The following is a 20,751-nucleotide window of genomic DNA, read 5'->3' on the forward strand; positions in this document are numbered from 1 at the left end:
TTTAAAATTTATGTAATTTTTTTTTTCTATCAATGGAAAGGGGTAACCAAAAAGTAACTGAAATCACATTTTCAAGGGATTGAATTCAACTTTATAACTGCATACATTAAATTTACTTTCACTGCATTCATATTATGGAATTAATTTTCACTGGAAAGCCTTCTTTGTCCTAGGGAACAGGAAAAAAAAAATCATTCAGATGTAGCGAGTAGGTGAATTGGAGACAGGCAATGTCTCATTCCAAAACATTTGATAAAATCAGTTATCAGGTACTCCATGTCAAATTATTTGTTTAAAAAATTTTGTAGTCGTTTTTGATTATTGTTAAATATTCTGCTGAAATTTTCCAAATGTTTTCCTAATTGTCAAAAGAGAGCCAGATCATGCAAGATCTTCCACTCATGTTTCGCCATTTTCAAAATGGGAAAAAAACCCATGCATAAGCTTGGGATTTACTCAAAGCACCATCTTTCAAGAGTTTTCTAAAGCATATCAATGTTTATTAACAGAGGATGCCACTTGAGAATTAGTGGCAGGAAACCTCTCCCTTACAATACCTTGTGGCACTATTTATAACTGAAACATGCTTGTGCAACATTGCCATTCTGATTATTTTTTTGAGTATCCCTACATTATAATGAAGTGCCTTCATGATGTATTAACTTTTTATATTAGAAATGAATTTTAAATCAAATATTTTATTAATTGTATGACTATATATTTTTCTAATAAAAAAGAAATACAGTAATTAAAAAAAATCAAGCTCGTGACTTTGCTGTATCTGATAAAAATAAGCTTTTTCTAGTCATGTAAGTATTAGTTAATAGTGATGAAAAAGCTCATCAAGTTATTAGCGATGTGTGAGTATTAGATCATTTAGAGCACTGTTTCATTATTATGGTATGTTACTGTGTTTTTTTAATCGTCTTGATATGATTGTATATCTGAAAAGGGATGTTTGCTTTTTTTTAAACTAATATTCTTGTTGGCGTCTATACATCTCTTAACTCAGAATAAACCAATAATCCCAATAACAAGTACATAGCAAGCTGCCATGAGAATTATGTGAGACAACCAGAGATTTCTTGTCATTTTTTTGATCGTCAGGAACAAAAAGGTTGTTCTGCACCTTAAGTACAATTAGTCCTCAAAGCAATCTCCATTGGGAACCCTGCACCCGAATGCAGATCCAGGATGATGTGATGGGAGGGGCGAATTGTGTAAGTTTGTTTGATTATACAGTATTTTACAGAAAAGATAAATTTTCCCATTTTATTCTGCCCTTGGGGGTGACAGTCATTCCCATCCTCTCCTCTGGATTCGCACCTGGGCAAAATTAGACATCTTCAGATATGAAAAGTGGAGGCATCCATCTGCGAATGAAGCAGGTATCTTTAACTGCAAATGAAGCAGAGGCAGGTATCTTAAGCTGCAAATATGAAGCAGAGGCAGACATCTTCAGCTTCAAATGGAACAGAGACAGACATCTGCAGCCTTGAACAGAGTGTAAGCAGCCATCTTCAGCTGCGAATGAGTTTAGGCAGGTATCTTCAGCTGTAAATGAAGCCAAGGCAGGAGAAACTAATCTTTATGACTGTTAGGATGCATGTGGCACCACCTGTAACCAAGGATTCTATTTACTTAACTGTAACATACATCTCGTACATTCCTCTTGCTAAATTTCTACAACTAATCATCGGATCAGACCAAGAATTCCATAAAACTTGACTGGGAAACACTGTCAGTTCCACTATACTCCCAGACGTTGTGCCAATAGATTGTCATCATTTCTCTTCCCTTGGACAACCATGGTCAGTCGTGGAAAATAGTTTGCAAATGACTGCTGCCTGGCAGTTAAGTAGTGGAGCTAGTTTCTGACTGCACAGGTCTGGGTTCAAATCCTGGTTCAGGCATGGATTTTTACTAACAAATTCCCTGGACAGATCGCAAAGATCTCTTGGGAATAGGTGATGATCACGTTATTATTAAAAAATAAATAAAGAACTCAGGCACCTACAGACATCTTTGAGTCTAAGATCCCCGCTTTTTACTGCTAGGATATTGTGTAGTTGGAGGCATTTTTTGGTAAAAGGTGCTGGATGCAGATGAAAATTACTTTTAAGACGAACAGTATGTGACATTTGCCGTAATACTTGTCTGTTCCTGATGAAAAATGTCAAGAACTTTTTTGGATTACCCTGTAGTCAAACTAAAGTAAGGAGAGTGGAGCACACACAAAACAGAGTTGGCGGATCAAACCGGTAGGGCATTATTTCCGAGTCTACCTGAAAACACTGTAAATTACTTTAAAAACCATGTAAATTTTCAATTATTGACCATAATTTATGAGGATCAGCATCGATAGTCCAAAAATAGGTAAATTTGACCCTGAATTTAATGTGGGGGGGGGGGGGATAAGGAAAAACAAATAAGAGTGGGAAACCCTGCTGGTTTTCATCATATCAACAGTCACTGTAATGATAAGGCAGATTCAGATATCCAGATAATAATTTAAAATTTGTGCTTTGATTATGATTTTTTTTAATGATTTTTTCAATGAAATGAGTAAATCCAGTTATATAATATTTAGTTCTATTTTTCGAGCATGCAAAGTATTGATTTGGGTATGTATTATTTTAAGTCACATGCCCGACAGGGTATGTTAATTTTTAGAGATTTGTCCAGCCCTGATGTAGCTCTTGATATGCTGTTTCAAAATAAGTGATTGAAAACCCTCTTTTTGAAAACATCAATATTTATTATTCTCACGTAGGAACATCTTATCCTCAAATCACTTGGGGACACATTAAAAAGACACTCTGTTGAAATATTGTTGTTGCCATTTCTGTTAGTCTACGCTAGTGATGAGCAAACTGGCCCGCTTAGAAGATCCATCTGGCCTGCTGGGGATTTAAAAATAATAATATGGAAATTTTTAATCTGAGTGTTGTTTTTTTTAAAATAATCATTTGAGGGGTGTTCCATTTTTTCCATATGTAAAATATAGCTGTGAGAATTTAAATATAAATTGATTTGAAAACTTCTGCATGTATGCAAAAGATTGAACACGCAATAACAAATAAACATGAAGTTATTAAAATATAGTTATTTATTTTATTTATTTACATTGGCAAATGCAGTGGGGAGGTGTAGAGGTTATAAATACCACCAACCCAGCTTAGATTATAGATATTTTACAGGAAAATCTGTACCCCTTCCCAGAGAAAATCCTACGTATGTCTATGCTTGTATATCTTTCACAAAAAGGGTGAAGGATAAATCATCGTGTCCCATTTGCCATGAAACTGGGAACCTTCAAATTATGAAACACAACTCACCACTTCACTTCTAAGCATAAAAAATCAATGTCAAATGTTAGAATTTGTCTGGCCTGCCAAATTTTTTATTTTTATTTTTTTGGCCTGCTCGTAAAAAGTTTGCCCATCACTGGTCTCTCTACACAATGAGAAAAAAAGAATAGATGTAAATATCTTTGATTTCTGTATTGTTAGTATTTTTGTTTGCATATTAAATCAATTGTTTGCCAGTATTTGCAATTGTTAGTAATAAAATGTGTTATGAAAATCCAGTTTTTTTTCCTTCTCATTAGTAGTTATAAGTTTTACACACATTCACAAAATAATGAGATCTATACAGGGTACACAGGTAACAAGGCGTATAGTATTTTACTGAGGAATTGTTGATCCTAGAGGAATACTTCTAATTTTAAAAAAATATCCAAATAACGTGTAGTACTTGGATAAGTCATTCGTGTTGCATGGGGTTGTGTAGTTATTAAAATTAAAATATTAACTTTTTATACAGTTCATGTGTGCCCCAAAATCATATTAGAAAGTTATTACCGTCTCTCTGATGCCAAAAGAAAAAGCAAAAAAGCCCATTTCTGATTGCAATATTGCTTTCGAATGTCTCAGCAAATACTGCAATTAGAAACGTGGAGTTTTTTTTTGGCGTCGAGAGAGACAAGGCAATAACTTTTCATTTGATTTTAAACCACACAGGGACTGTATAAAAAGTTGACATTTTTATTTTTATAACTACACAACCCCATGCAACATGAATGACGCATCCGAGTGCTACACGTTATTTGGATTAGAAGTATGCCTCTAGGATCAATTATTCGCCAGTAAAATACCATATTTAGCTGCGAATGAAGCCGAGGCAGAAGAAACTAACCAGCTCTGTTACCTATGCCAACACCATCTATAGCAGAAGGCCACCGCGCGAAGCTCGTGACGTTTCTGAAGGTGGTCATCTCACCTATAGCCATCGGATATACTACAAAAAAGGATAAAGATGGCGCATACGTTGGCCTGCTATAAGCTATAGGTGAGATGACCTTCAGTGATGTCACGAGCTTCGTGCGCATTCCTTCTGCTATAGATGGTATCCCTGGAGGGACAGAGCCTGGGTCGTGACTGGTCTGTCAGAGCACCCCAGCTCCAACGCCGTTGTACAAAAGTAATGTCTGAGAGGGATAGGTCATGTTGTTTTACAGGCCTGTCATTTTTATTTACTCCAAAGCGGAAAAAAAAAAAAAATACTCTCTCAAAATATTTCTCTGTCATTAACCTCGAGTCTAATTACATCATCACGGAGGGGAAAAAATAATGCGCAGAGATGATGTCAATGGAGTTCCAATAATCATCTAATAGTCATTATAGTACTTTTCAAGATTATTTGTACGTTTTGATCAACAGATTCTATATAAAAAAATTCTTTTTTTTAATTTTATTTTCCCTGTTTACACAAGACGATACCAAAATATGTTTTCTACGTTTTTTACAGAACGAAATTCTGACGATCCTCTTCGAGGGGCTTTTTTTGGGTCACTTGACCTGATCTCACTTCTTTCATCAAAGAAAAAATAAAATTCCATGATAGTTTACTTATATTGCATTTGTATTTTACAAATCTATTTATATTAAGGAAAGGAAATATATCAACATTTTTAAACTCAGTCGATCCCACTTAAATGGGCCCACTATAAAAGTTTTGTAAAAGCTCTTTGATAGAACTTGAAATATACAACCAATAAGCCTGTTGGTTACATTCGCTCGAATGCAACCTATAGGCTACGTTTATTGGCTGCATTTTTCAAGTTTTATAAAATAACTTTTATATTGTAATCCCAGCCTTAGGACGTTTTCCCAGCATAGCACGACTTATTTTCGTGGTCCAAAGCCCAACTCCAGCTAATTCTCATAAAGATTTCCCGTTTGACGCGTTTTTCCCGCTTACAACGTTTTTCATGACGGTTTTTTGAAAACGCCACAAGTGGTATCCACTACATAATTATGCAGTTTGACTCACATAATCCGTTAAATGCAATGTAGGACCTTGCTTTATAAGAAAGGAGGTTTAGTAGGCCCAAACATTTTTTGCCTTATTCCCCTTTGTCACTTAATAAAAATTATTGACGATTAGTATTCAATCACGAGGAATTCAGGCATCCAATGATTCCAAAATCAATAAAAATTCAGAATTTATGAAAGGATACTTTCAATTTCAGAAATTTGAAAATTTTCATCCCATTTTTAGTTGATATATAAACTGAAGAGCCAAAAAAACTGGTATAGGCATGCGTATGCAAATAAAGGAGATATGGAACCAATCAGAGTACGGCGCTGCGGTCGGCAACGCCTATATAACACAACAAGTGTCTGGCATAGTTGTTAGATCGGTTACTGCTGCTACAATGGCAGGTTATCGAGATTTAAGGGAGTTTGAACGTGGTGTTATAGTCGGCGCACGAGAGATGGGACATAGCATCTCCGAGGTAGATGAATTAGTAGCGATGAAATTTGGATTTTTACGTACGACCATTTCACGAGTGTACCGTGAATATCGGGAATCCGGTAAAAAATTAAATCTACGACATCGCTGCGGCCGGAAAAAAGATCATGCAAGAACGGGACCAACGACGACTGACGAGAATCATTAAACGTGACAGACGTGCAACCCTTCCGCAAATTGCTGCAGATTTCAATGCTGGGCCATCAACAAGTGTCAGCGTGCGAACTATTCAGCGAAACATCATCGATATGGGCTTTCGGAGTCGAAGGCCCACTCGTGTACCCTTGATGACTGCACAACACAAAGCTTTACGCCTCGCCTGGGCCCGACAACACCGACATTGGACTGTTGAGGACTGGAAACACGTTGCCTGGTCTGACCAATTGCTTCGAGCTGATGGACGTGTACGGGTATGTAGACAACCTCACGAATCCATATGGACCCTACATGTCAACAGGGGACTGTTCAAGCTGGTGGAGGCTCTGTGATGGTATGGGGCATGTGCAGTTGGCGTGAAATGGGACCCCTGATACGTCTAGATACGACTGTGACAGGTGACAGGTACGTAAGCATCCTGTCTGATCACCTGCACCCATTCATGACCATTGTGCATTCCGACGGACTTGGACAATTTCAGCAGAACAATGCGACACCCCACACGTCCAGAATTACTACAAAGTGGCCCCAGGAACACTCTTCTGACTTTAGACACTTCCGCTGGCCACCAAAATCCCCAGACATGAACATTATTGAACATATCTGGAATGCCTTGCAACGTGCTGTTCAGAAGAGATCTCCACCCCCTCTTACTCCTCTTAATATATATATATATGTATAAAATTTCGCGGAAAATAAAGACGTCAGTAAGCCCGCATCTGAACCCGAAAGATAAATCTTTGGGGGCGTTCATATCAGTAAGATTTGCAGCTGCTGAGGTCGAGTGGTCATTGTGACGGATTCGCATCACGAGAGGACCCGGGTTCGAACCCCACCGGTGACACAGTTGCGGTTGGCTGAAGTTGGTTTTCTGTGATTTCGAATGCGGCTGATCTCCCAGTTTTAAAAAGACTTGCCGCAGAAAGCAACAGACCTACAACGGTACAGATAATCAATCATTACACTTCACACACAATTTGAAGTACAGATCGCAGCACTAAAAAAATTACTATAGGGCTACTATTCCGCTCTTCCCCCCCCCCCCTTTTCAAGTTTCCGGAATTATTTTTCCTTTCTTTTTCCCCCCACTTTAAAACATATAACTATATGAGCGTTTTGTGGTCTTATTTTCCCCCATTTTGACCAATAGACGTCAAACCAATAGACGTTTTTTTTCCTGTCTTTGCGTTTTATATAGCTGTTCTGTTTTAGAGTTGGGGAAAACATATTGTTGTGGCAAAGAGGTTTTATTGGTCAGAATAGTAGCGTTATTTGTTATGAAAATTAGAAGTGACGTCACTAAGGGTGCGTGCGCAAGCGTCCTTCTTTCTCAGTTTTCGAAACTCGTAACCCTACACTACTAGATACCCGCACTCAACTGTTAGATACACACACTCTTACACTTTCGGCACAGCTCAATCGGTAATAAATAGCCCATGGCCATAAATCGGAATTGTGGTTGGTTTGAAAGAAAGTGTGAGAACTAGAGTAATAGGTCGAGTAAATGACAACAGAAAGTAATAGGGCGCGGTAGCTTAGGTCGATAAGATACTCGCATTAAGTACCAAAGGATGTTTAGGGGTGTCGCGAGTTTGATATACCCGGTTCATTCTTGGCAGAAACTTTCTTGACACGGGCACAACAGATACGGCGACATGACCACAGAAAAAGATTGCTACCGCAGGGAGTCCCACACCGAGGGGTTAGCGCACCAACCTCTCGGTGAGTATAAAAGATACCGTTAGGAATCTGCCCTAAATTTTAGGCCCCGGTCTAATTGGCCCTCGTGTGCAGAAAATGACCGTGGTGCGACTTTAATGATCGGAAATATGATTTTTTCGATCAGCGGTTCTCAACCGGTGCCCCAAAGCAGGGCCGGAACTAGAGGGGAGGGGAGGACAACTGTCCCGGGTGGAAAAATTTAGTAGGCGGAAGTTTTTAGGTGGGAACACCGTTATAAAATTATCGCGGATTTTAAAGTTGGGGAGCGGCAAAAATCCTAGTTACGGCCCTGCCCCAAAGGCTTCGCGGTCACTCAAGGAAAATAAAATCAGTAAATTTGATGAAAAAAAATACAGGGTCTTATAGGGCTCCCCTTATAGAAATGATGTACTAAAATGGGCTTTGAGAGTCTATAAAGGTTGGGAACCTCTGCTCTATATACTGTATATATAGACTCTAGAGCAGTGTTTCCCAAAGTGGGCAATTTCGCTCCCTGGTGGGCGATGGAAGTTAAGGATTTAACATAGGATCCTATGGGTTTCGTTGAGTTGGGGGGCGATGAGTAAAAAAAATTTCTGAAGAAGGGGGCGATGGAACGAAAAGTTTTGGAAACTATGCTCTAGAGCAGCGGTTCTCAACCGGTGCTCCCCGGAGCCCTTGGGGCTCCTTGTGCACTTTTCAGGGGCTCCGCGGCCGCTCTGGGAAAATAAAAGAAAACATTAAAATTTAAAAAAATAATTATAAATATTTTTAAATATTAAAAATAAATCAGTAACGTTAATGAATAATTAAAAATGGGCCTACGGGGCTCCGTCATAGAATTTTTTTACTAAAAAGGGTTCCGCGAGTCAAAAAAGGTTGAGAACCGCTGCTCTTGAGCATAGTCTCTCAAACTTTTTGTTCCATCGCCCATTTCATCAGAAATTTTTTCCTCTCATCGCCCCCCAACTCAAGTAAACCCATAAGATCCCATGTTAAATCAGTAGGTTCTATCGCCCCCTTGGAGCATTCCATCGCCCACCAGGGGGCGATATTGCCCACTTTGGGAAACACTGCTCTAGAGCTTCAAATTGCTATCGAGGATGTTTGGCATTCCTGGCAGTCGGGATGTTTTTAAAAACTCTATTTCTGTGACCGGAAACACATTTCTTTCAAATGATATAGCGCGAAGGAAATATTATTTATATTAAATTTTTTTGATTATTACATGAATTCTACTTGGAATTTTTAGTGTTATGCTTAACCTTTTGAGACAGATTGAAATGTACAATTTTTTAGTTTGAATTATTATAATCATCGAAATATTACATTTTTCAAGTAAATTATAGACATGGTATCGAATCACCTCTAATTAGCAAGAATGTTAAACATTCACTTGCTACTAATTTTTCTTCATATTTGTAGAAGAAATGTGTGAAGAAATAAAGCTTTTGTATTAGTGACTATACACTTACAGAATCCAACAAAACCACCCATAAAACCAGGGCCGTCTTAGGGCATGGACCCACTCGGGCCTCGCCTACATTTTGCAACGAGTTCCCTAAGGATGGGGTTTTTCGCAGGTCCCCGGCTAGATTTTTCACAGACCCCTTCTCTATATTAAATGTATAGTGTGAAAAACAAAAAATAATGAAAACCCTATCAGGCCCCGGGTTGCAGCTGTGTCAGTCCCACTCTGGTGAGGGGTCATGCCCGGGGGCCTCATGTCCATAAGTGACCCCACCTTATGATATTTTATATAGTACAATTAATTTTGAAAATAAGTAGGAAATATGTAGGCTGTTTATTTCCAGATAAGTATGGGACTACCATAGCATCACTTTGCCTGGTGGGGGACCATGATGTTGAGACGGTCCTGATAGAACTCGGACTAGCGGGAAGATCAATAAATTCTAGGCCAGTAGTCTGGAGGCCAATTTTCTTTGCAAAATTTTCGTTCAGTATAAATTCACTGAAAAAATCATTTCAATATGTATAAAGGATCTTGCTTCTAGATGAGAGTTGAAAACTATGGGTAAGACAGGGGAGCCACGGTTCCCCAAAATATGGTTCAAAGGGGGCCACGAGCAAAAAAAGGTTAAGAAACACTGCACTAGACTACGGAGGTAACGAGCATCTTAATCTTCCCTTGGAGCTATTGTGCACTGAACGGGAAGTTATGAGTGCACGAGCTCCAAGGAAAGATTAAGGTATTCGTTGCCTCTGTAGTCTAGTGGTCTAGGGTGTTTACCCGGAAAGTGGAAGGACGTGGGTTCGATTCCCCGACGGGGCTGTTGAATTTTCTCTCTTTCTAAACTATATCTTTGCACAGCCAGCTGTTAAAAACCTTTGTATGGATAGCGGAGAGTGACGTCATCCACGGAGAAAGTCCCTTGGCCGCATTTTGTTGTCGAACCGTTGATCCTAGAGGTATAGGTATACTTCTGATTAGAAAAAGTTCCTAAATAACGTGTAGAACTTAGATAAGTCATTCATACTAAAGGGGTTATATAGTTATTAAAATAAAAAAATTAGCTTTTTTTACGAACAGCCCGTCTTCAGAAACCCAATCAAAAAGCTGTCCGTTGTGCCTCTGAGGCGAAAAAATAATCCATGTTTTTAAATACGGTATTCATTGAGATATTTGAATTCAAAATCAGAGAAAAGTTGGGGAGAAAAACAGCGTAAAGTAACGGACACGAGCTTATTATGCTGTTTTTATGGTAACTTTTCTCAGATTTTTCGAATTCAAATATCTCTGCGGACATTGCCACTTAGAAAGTGAACTATTTTTTTTTCTTTTAGGAGAGACACTGTGGTGGTCGAGTGTTTATAGTGACAGACTCGCGGCGCGAGGATCCAGGTTCGAACCCCACAGTCGGCTGAAGTTGGTTTTCTGTGGTTCCCAACTTCAAGGCGCAAATGCGAGCCGACCTCTCCGTTAAAAAGTCTTGCCACAGAGAGCAACAGTCCTACAACGATAAATCATTCAATCATAACACTTCACTCATAGTTAGAAATACCGGTGGCAGATGGCAGCACTACACATAACAAGCATTACAGAGAAACAAAAAAAACTTCACGTCAGGTTTCATTACACGTACACGCACATTCCCGCATGGGTTCCGATTCGTTGGGGGTTCCGCGGGGGGTGGGGGGGGGTGCGTGTGTGGTGTAGCAGTAGTAGGTAGGGCCTCCAAAAAATGGCTCGGGGATCCATGATGTTCTTAAGTCAGCCACCTCGTTGGGCAATTTGCCTGTTGTGGCGATGTATTTGTAATTGACAGGGCAACAACTTTCTTATTGGGTTTTTGAGAACAGAGTGCTCATATAAAAAGTTAATTTTTATATTTTAATAATTACACGTACCCTTGCAATATGAATGGCGTATCTGAGGTCTACACGTTATTTGGATACTTTAATAACGGATACTTTACCCGTTATACTTATGGATACTTTAATTGGAAGTATACCTGTAGGATCAACGGTTCGCTAGTAAAATGCGGCCAATGGACTTTCCTTACTATGTTGTATATAGGTAGTAAACCAGTTTACACTACCATGCAGTAGGTTAAGTTCATTGTCCAGTTCATAGTCACCGACTCATCGCTTCGCTCATTATGTCTAATTGACTGAATTATTTCTTCCTCCATCACAAACCGAACATTGACATTCAGAGACACGAAATCTTCGAAAGTAATCTCATAAATTACCGAAGTTGTTTTTTTAACCTTATCCATGCTGATTTCATTTTTAAGGAGGGTGCGTAGCCCAGTTCGAAAAGATGCTTTCCTAAAAGGATGTTCAGATGAGGTGTCGCAAGTTCGATATACCCGGTTCATCCTTGTCAGAAACTTTCCTGACGCGGAGGTACACTAGAAACGTCGACATGACCACAGAAAAAGATTGTTAACAATCAGAAGAAGGATTTCTTCTTCTATTCCGGTAATTTCTTTCAGCACATCCCAACAATTTGCGTCGGTTTTCTCCGGCTTGCCTGCTTCCCGCTAGAAATATTTTTTTGGTAGTCCATTTTCCTCGTTTCTTCCTTTTCGAATTCGAAAAGAAAGCAGCGATTTAAGGTATTGGGATTTCACAACATAATGCGGGTGGGATCCAAAGAAAGACGATGGTCGCAATCGCCACTCCCAAGAACCGGATAATATGGAGAAAATTTGTCTCCTCTGTGAAATACGGGACGATTCTACGAACCTATCCAATTAGTCTGCCACCCCCTCCGCCTCGTTACATCGTTCTAGATTCGTGCTTTGGATAACGCCTTGATGAATGGATACCGTCGAGACCGAAAGCACGATAACCACTAAACCCATTATGCAAAATAAAAACACACTGAAATTGCTTGATCAAATTTATTTACAATGTATTCAATTAAAAAATTAATATTTTTGATTTCCATTGAAAAATAATTATCTTTTTAAGTTGATAAGATATTTGAGATAAATTAAAATCAATCATGACTAATCATTTTCTTGTGTTATAGTCCGCAGAAACATATGTTAAATTACAAGTTAAAACTTAAAAGCAAGTAGCTAAATGACCTGCCCTTAGGGCGTACATAAGTCTGAAGGTCGTTAGTACGAGAAATTACCCCCATGGGAAAAACAAGTTAAACATAGTAAATTTCAAATTACAAAACAAAAATCTATGCATTAGAGCAGTGTTTCGCAACTTTTTTGATGACACGGACCCCCCCCCCCCCCTGTTGGGGCAGAAGGTCAATTTCGACACCAACCTCCCATAAAATGCAAAATTAATTTTTTTATATAATTTGCATATCATAAAAATTGAATAAACTACAATTTCACGGTACAAAACGTGCCATTGCAATGGTAGTAAATGAAAATGATACCGCGGACCTCTTAAAAAGCACTCACGGACCACCAGCGGTCCACAGACCACAGGTTGGGAAACACTGCATTACAGGGCCATTTCAAATATACCGTGTGTAGTATCCATGACTACTAAACCATGCATGCACCTCGTCCACATTCCTCCATGGACTAACTCTGTCCACTTCTAACGAATTATTTGCATGTTGGAATGGTGTTGTGAACTTAGCGTGAAGTTTGTTACTGTGTAACGCTTCTTATGTGTAGTACTGCCATCTGCCATAAATTTTTCCAACTATGAGTGAAGTGCAGTGATTGAATAATTATATTGTTGTAAGCTTTGCTCTCTGTGGCGAGACTTTCAAAGAGGAGATCGGCTCGTATACGCGCCTCGAAGTATCCACTACTACTACTACTAAACCATACATGCACCTCGCCCATATTCCTCTGCGGAACTTCTAACGAATTGGTACATGTTGGAACGTGCGTGTTTGTGTTTTGAACCTGATGTGAAACTTGTTTTTGTGTAATGCTTGTTGTACTGCTGCCATCTGCCTCCTATTTTTCGAACTATGAGTGAAGTGTAATGATTGAAGATTTTATTGTTGTAAGCCTGTTGCTCTCTGCGACAAGACTTTTTAACGGGGAGATCGGCTTGCATTCGCACCTCGAAGTTGGGAATCACAGGAAACCAACTTCAGCCGACCACCACAGTGGTGACGGTGGGGGTTGAACCCGGGCCCTCGCGATGAGAGTCCGTCACTATGACCACCCGACCACCACAGCGGCAGTATCCGTGCAGGCGCGGATATTGACAGGAAGGAACCCTGGTCAAAGCCGGAATTACGGGCCCCTTGTGATTATAGGGTGAAAGATGTTTATTGGCCAGTGATTATATGTGTTTTTCGCTTTGGCGGACCTCCACATTCTGGAGCTGGGAACCAAGACGGAGATCTTCGACAGGCTCCAGGCCAAGATTCTTCATGACCCCACGACTGGTCATTCTATTTCTTATGGGGGGGGGGGGGGCGAAAAATACATCACTTGTCATTACGGCAATTAGTCGAATCCGCATCATCCGAATCATCGCATACAGCGAATGCCAACCGTTTATGTGAAATTTCGCGCGATTCCCTCATCCCTAAATTTTCCGCAAGACATTTGACTGATACCATTTATTTTCAACAACAATTTGATTTCCGAAAGACTTTCTCAAATCCTTAGATTTTGGTGATTCGACTTGACGGCATCTTTTATCAGCTCGTTGCGCCTGTTTTTTTTTAATTTCAGGAAGAGTCTGAAGAAGAGAGACTTTGCGTGTGCAGCAGAGCATCGATTATCCGAATATCGATCAACCGAAACATCGGTTAACCTAAAGCGTTCCAGTCGGCCAATTCAAATTTGCGCGCTACGTAGAAGTTTCCCTAGCGGCCGCTAGTGCTTTTAGTGAAGCAAAATTTTGGACTTCTTTTCCTAAACTGCAAGTCTATTTTAAAGGCCATTTTGAACTTGTCAAACTTGGCTGGTCAGTTCTCTGTGTTATTTGTAAGGCATGTGATACAAAATATAGTTTTATGTTTAATATCACTGTTTTATATTACTCCTACGACATTGGTACAATTTCTTTCTGAATGATCGGTTATCCGAACACCCCCAGTCCCCAATTGTCGGATAATCGATGCTCTATTGTAGTAGGCCAGTATTTGTTAACTTTTTTAGCCCATGACCCCCCCCCCCCCCTTTGGATCATATTTTTTCTCGTGCCCTCCCCCTTCCATGTCTTACCCAGGAATCCATCCGCATCTAGGAGAGAAGTCTTTACTTACTAAATTGAATTTAGTTAAAACTATTTTTTTTTTATGATAACAAAAATTTTACACTCCATTCTTCCCAAGAGTCGAATTGTATGGAAAAAATATGTCTGTGTAAAGTACAGGATGATTCAATAAACCTACTATACACAATGAATCGCTCCTCCCCACACATCATCATAGATCCGGGCTTACCCTGGGATTATGTTTGCGTGTGTTAGTGAAGATTCTCATGCATGGCAGTCTCACCATCATGGTTCCCTGGGAAAAGTGATGTTCTGTGGGGCCCCATGCTTATTTAAAAGCAATAGCTTACACATTTACATACTAATACCCGAATATCATCATGTATAGGCTCCCTATAAACATGAGCAGGGCCGCAAACACGGGAGGGCAGGGGGCCTGCTGCACCTGGCGCTGGACCAGGAAGGGTGCTGGTACAACTATTTTCCCAATTGAAATTACGATGAAGAGGGCGCCAAAATATATATTGCCCGCGAACGACAGAGTGTTTTCGTTTCTGGTTGAGGCCCTGGGCACGAGTTACAATGAGCATTCGTCTTCCTGTTTCGATTTGATGGGCCAATACACACTACGATTTGGTCTTGTTATACCTTATTTAGCTCATTGATGAGCAGTTGCGTATTATCGCTCGAACGTTACACAATATAAATAAAGATTGAGAAGTAAAAAAAAAACAACCCCAACCATTAATGACCCCACTCCCAGTGAGTAACTCCACTGAGATGAAAACAGGAGTTCGTTGTTCGAAGAATTTCCTCGAATAACTTGAGGATGATGTTTAAGAAAAATAAATAAGTAAAAACTGTCTAATCGCACATGTCATTTTATGTGTATTAAAAAATCACCGTGAGTATGTACGATCGAGGGGAGGTAGTGTATTAGAGAAGGAGGAGGAGGAGAGGAAGAAAATTCATATTTAATGGTGAGGAAATTAGTCGTTTTCGTCATTTTTCCTATAGTCATTCACCTTCATGTTTCATTGCCAAGGTTATAAAGCTATCCAAACGAGCGATTTTAGACAAAAGCTTATATCCAACGACTTTTTTTGTACGGAAGAAGACAACAAATATCCTCCTGCGTCGTAAAGGTAAGAGAAAATAATATTCCTCACAACCTCTGTAGTTATAGTTTTCTGCATGTGTTTCTATAGCCATGATTTTCGACATCAGACTTGACGTTTTCATGCAAAAGAAAAGAATACACAAACCTTCTAAATAAGATCGTCTTGGGCATTTAATCGGCTTCGAAATGGTTCAGAATTTTGTATTCATTCATTAACCTTCTGTTAAATCAAAATTTTTTTGTCTTTTCCTGGCTGATAACGTGGCAATTTTCAAAATGAAAATACGTTGCGTTGCATGCCTGCATCTATTTATTGACCAAGAAGTTACTAGCAACTGGATGAATCACATGAATGCGATGAATTCGTTGGTATTGATATTATGGGGGTCATGAAAATGCTAAAATGCGTAACCAAAAAAACTACTACTGCACCTCGTAAACATTCCTTTACGGAATTTCTAAGAAATTGGTACATGCCGGAACGTATTGTGCGTGTATATTCGTGGCCCTAACGTATTTATATTCTCAGAGTTATTCTTGTTTCGTGTCATACCGGTACTGCTATCTGTTTTCTGTATTTTGAAGTGAAAATGACAGGTGCAAAGGTTTTAACAACTGGGGGTTGAACGACTTTGACCGAGGGGGTTCCACATCCGACACCATGATTATTTATGTCGAAAACAGAGAAGCACTCATCTCTAAATTTCGACATGCAGGTTGGTGGCATTCTACTTTTTTCAAACCGAAAAATCGATATTCATTTTAAACAAGGTAGCTCATGTAATAAGAATACATGTATCTCAAATCTGGCTCCGTGTAATCATATGGACATACAGGAAGTTGCGCGTCCTTCCATATCTACAAGAAGTCTGCCTGTTGCATGCAAAGCTGAACCATCCTATCTTGATACCATCACGTGTTTACCCATTCAGAATAGTCAATACTATCCCCGCAATAGACAATTGGCATGTTTTCCATCCCAATAATGAAACTCCTCTTGAAGTCTACCGGTGCGTGGACTGACTCCTTGAATGTCTATCCGACCTGTGTGGCCCCACGGTTTGCCAAATCAAGAGTAAGAAAAAAAATAATAATTGCAGAAAAGTAAGAGAAAAAATATTTTGTCTTTAAAAAATTCAAACTATGAATGTAATTGGATGGAATAATTTGCTAACGAAACAGTAACTTTTAATGCATTCACGTTGCTGGGAAAACAACCAGATAGAGAAAATGAATATGTATCGATTTATGAAGATATGGAGCGCAGGGTAAAATTTTAACGACTAAATTGCTCGTATTTTTCACCACATTACTTAAATCGAAGGCAAATCCGAGGTTCCCCGGATCATTTTACTGATGCGGCCCACGACGCAGCTGACCATTCGAACCGTGAGAAGTTTGTCACCCCTGCTCTAAGGAAATATGTTCGTTGCTTCTTCAGCGTAGTGGTTGGTCTAGCACACTCGCCTGGATCACGAGGAGATGTTGGCTCGATTCGTGGAGGCTGTTGAACTTTCTTTCCTGAATTTATCTGCGCATCAGCCAGTTGCAGAAACCCTTGAAAACCTTTGAACAGCAAAGAGTGACATCACACACACACGTCTTCAGATAAAACGGCAAGTGCCTGATTTTTTCATGAAATGTAAGTATTGTGTTGAAGGTTACCAAAAAAACTAAAAAACGTATAAAAGCATTGGAAAACAAAATGAAACGGTCTATAGCTGCACCTGAAACAATTACGCCAACTTCAATGAAAACAGGACTAATATCATTACTAAGAACCACGAATCCTAGTATGTACTCGTAGCTTCTACCCATGAGAGCCGATCGATTTGATGATATGCATATATATGAAATGGCATCATCATCATCATGGCCCCACCCCCTGACCTTTACATAATCGCCATCATCGTGTCCCCACCCCCAGCCTTTTAAGTCTACCTCCACCTATGCTTCTACTGCGCTCTACTCCGTGGTACGTTTCAACTCGTCCTAGGGGCGATATGCCCTCCAGAAAAATGATTAGACCCCCCCCCCCCCCTCCCAAGAGCTGAGTATTTGAGCCAGGACCCCAACTTCGTAAACGTTAATCTCTCGGATCACGAAATCGAAAAAAATTAGCGAAATTATATCTCTGTGTTTCCCATCCTTTCAATTCATTATATCAATTCAGTTCATATCCCGGAAATGCGTGTGACTTATGCGCCCTCCTTGTATCTTGGGCAGCAATTACAGTCGACGCCACTTATTAGCATCATGGACAATATCATCATTCGGATATTGTTATCACTTTTGTGAAGAATGGAACGGACCAATATCATAACATAGGGAAAACTTAGGACAGTTACCAATTTTTTTTTCGTCTTAAGTTTTTTTTCGCACGTTCTGAAGTTAAGGTTAAACTAAAGTTATTTTTTTTCCTGTGAAGTTATTGTTATCAGGCTGCAAGAGTTATATAAGAGGCTAGAAGACGTTCTTTCCCCCCCTTCCCCGTTGACATTTTCATTTCATTTCATTTCATTCCGTGCACCGCCCAGGCTCTATCGACCATTGTCAATTTATTTTTTCATATTATTAATTTCTAATTTATGTTTTATTCTGAAATATAAGTGCAAAAAAAAAAAAACCCGGCACACTCACATAATTTTTATGTACAATTTTGAAATACAGCTTGAATTTTTTTTTAATGAATTTTATTCTTATTTTCTTAATTATGCACTGTAACTTATAGAAATTTCTGGAAAAAATTATGTATCTCACAGGTATTTAAGAAAAGTGTCTCATTTCTTTTCGAGAAGATATGAGGAACCAAATGGGTAGTTCCGACGGAGGGCCGTGTCATCGTGTAGAGCCCATATATTGCTGTGATGGATCTGAACCTGACGATATCGTTATCACCGGCATAGCTGGTCGGTTTCCCATGTCGGAAGATGTAGACGAATTCAGGGACCATCTTTACAATAAAGACGAACTCATCCATCCAACTGAAGAACGTTGGAAAAATGGTGAAATTATTTATGCTTTTCTTCAATCTGTTGCATGTAATTATTTTCAATAATGGTAGTGAGTGATGATCAAAAATAGCGTTAAAGGGCTATCTACTACATAGTAGTCACGCATACTTTTTTAGCGAGTTCGTGATTTAACTATAAATTTGATCATTCCAATGAATTTGATAAATATGAGCCCTTACAGTACTTTTGAGCTGGTGCATAAGTAGAGATACGTAAATTTAACAAAAAAAAAAAAAAAAATCCAAATTGAAAATTTTGCATTTATTCGCAAAAATAAAAATTTTTAAGTTAAGAGAATTTTCAATTTACTCCCTAAAAATTTTTTTTCCCCAAAAATTTTGCATTCATCCATAAAAATATTTCTCAAATCAAAAACTGCATTCACTCGCTGAAAAAAAAATTCAAATGAAAAATTTTGCATTCATTCGCAAAAGCGAACGAAACAATTTTTTTATAGTTCCATTACGAGGCCAAGTACTGTACTTAGTAGAAAGTTCTAGAATTCCAGATTCTCACAAGGAAACGATCCCGAGCTAAACTCATAGAATTCGACGAAAATTTTACAGTACATATTTTCAGTCATCTACTAAGATGGCTCAAAATATGTACTGTTATAAAAGTATTTAGAGGGCGTTGATATTTGAAAAATAGCTTCTTAAAAGTACCACTCGAAAACCAGCATATGCAGATTAGATACATCAGCACTATCTTGCATAGTTTACAACAGATATAACTGATTACAATTGATTCAGGTCGAACGAAAGGGTTAATTACTTCAAGGCCGGAATCGGGGGGGGGGAAGGGGGCAAATAGGCAGGGCCGTCTCAAGAGCATCGTGAGCCCTGGACCAAGTCATTTTACCGAGGCCCCACATGGCAAATTTTTGAAAATTTCAATCCGATCTCATTATTGTGACTGCCCCCGCCCCCCCGGATCCATGCGTTAAGAGAGCAACTGCCCCGGGCGGCAAAATTTAAGGGGATGCATATTTTAGGTGGTAACAAAAATACCGTTATAAAATCATTGAATTTAACAGCGGTAAGAACGGAAAAATCACGTTTGCTTCCCCCCCCCCCCCCACAAAATCCTAGTTCCATTTATTTATTTCACAAACACAAACATATAATACACGAATAAAAACATATAATACACGAATAAAAACATATAATACGCGAATAAAAACATATAATACACGAATAAAAACATATAATACACAAACGCCAATATATAATACACAAACACCAATATATAATACACAAACACCAATATATAATACACAAATATATACACAATATATTAGATTTTTTTTAATGGTCTGGGGAGAATCAAGAAAAGGACACGTGTTCAAGCAAATTTTAAAAAATCTATTTTTGAAAAAGTTATGAACAGATTGGGGACTCATCCGAAACGAATGTAAATGGGCAAGCATGGAGGAAAGAATGATGTGCATCATGGAGGAAAGAATGATGGGCACCATGGAGGAAAGAATAACAGGAGGTGACATCAGGCACAAAAATTGAAGCCGTTGTGGCAGCCCTATGGGCTGACAAGTAAGCCCAAACAAACCGCTCTTTTCCCCATACTTAACATGTGTTTTGCCGGATTCAATTCTCTTAAAATATTAATAACTAAATAAATTTAAGCACCATGACTGTTTAATGCGTCTTCAGGTAATCTACATGATCCGATAAAGGGGAAAGATAAAAGCTTATCCTTGTATAAGGGGTTTTTATATTTTTAATTTATTTTTGAAAGGGGAAGATCATTTTTCACTCTCAACTCGGCATACGTTTTTAGTTCAGTGCCTTCAATTGATTTTAAAAATTCGATGTATCACATTAATGTCTATGGGAATATGATTAATTAAAATAATATGAAGCTCCAATAAAATGCAATTTTCATAATTTTTTTCTTTTAACTGTTTATTTTGCCTTTTTGCTTCGTTCATCATTATGATAGATCCGGGACATTTCGAAAGTGTTTGAGGCCCGTGGGCGCTCGTCTTAAGCTTTACATGAGGAATTTTGATTTCTGAATCAATCCTGAGGTGCTCGAGCATTCTTACAGGATCGTAGCTAGGATTTTTGCCACCCGGGGAAAACAGCATTTTGCCGCCCCCGTGCCTCAAAGTACTGGAAGTGCTCGAGCGTCCTCCGCCACTGTGCATTTATGGTTTTGCTGCCTGTAGGCTGTACAAATTTCGCCACCCTCTTCTTCCGTTCCACTCTCATATTCTTGAATACGTATGATTGAAATATATGCCGCCCATCCGAACCTTCCGCTATGTAGATGTAGTATTGAGAAAAAAAATATTAA

At 39.0% G+C, this 20,751-nt stretch overlaps 1 protein-coding gene across 1 annotated transcript in view; it reads left to right on the forward strand.

The window, feature by feature from the left end:
* The first annotated feature begins 15,302 nt into the window (after nt 1-15,302).
* The window catches only part of LOC149063875 (fatty acid synthase-like), a 64,737-nt gene continuing 59,288 nt past the window's right edge, over nt 15,303-20,751 (forward strand). Inside the window, exons 1-2 of the mRNA XM_089254593.1 lie at nt 15,303-15,446; nt 18,184-18,426. Of these exons, the coding sequence (XP_089110719.1) occupies nt 18,222-18,426 (205 nt within the window). The 5' untranslated portion in view covers nt 15,303-15,446; nt 18,184-18,221. The remainder of the gene's footprint in view (nt 15,447-18,183; nt 18,427-20,751) is intronic.

This window comes from Pholcus phalangioides, unplaced genomic scaffold, assembly GCF_987345545.1.
Source record: "Pholcus phalangioides strain wild (caught in Gottingen) unplaced genomic scaffold, Ppha-v1.0 ptg000042l_1, whole genome shotgun sequence".
NCBI lineage: Eukaryota > Metazoa > Arthropoda > Arachnida > Araneae > Pholcidae > Pholcus > Pholcus phalangioides.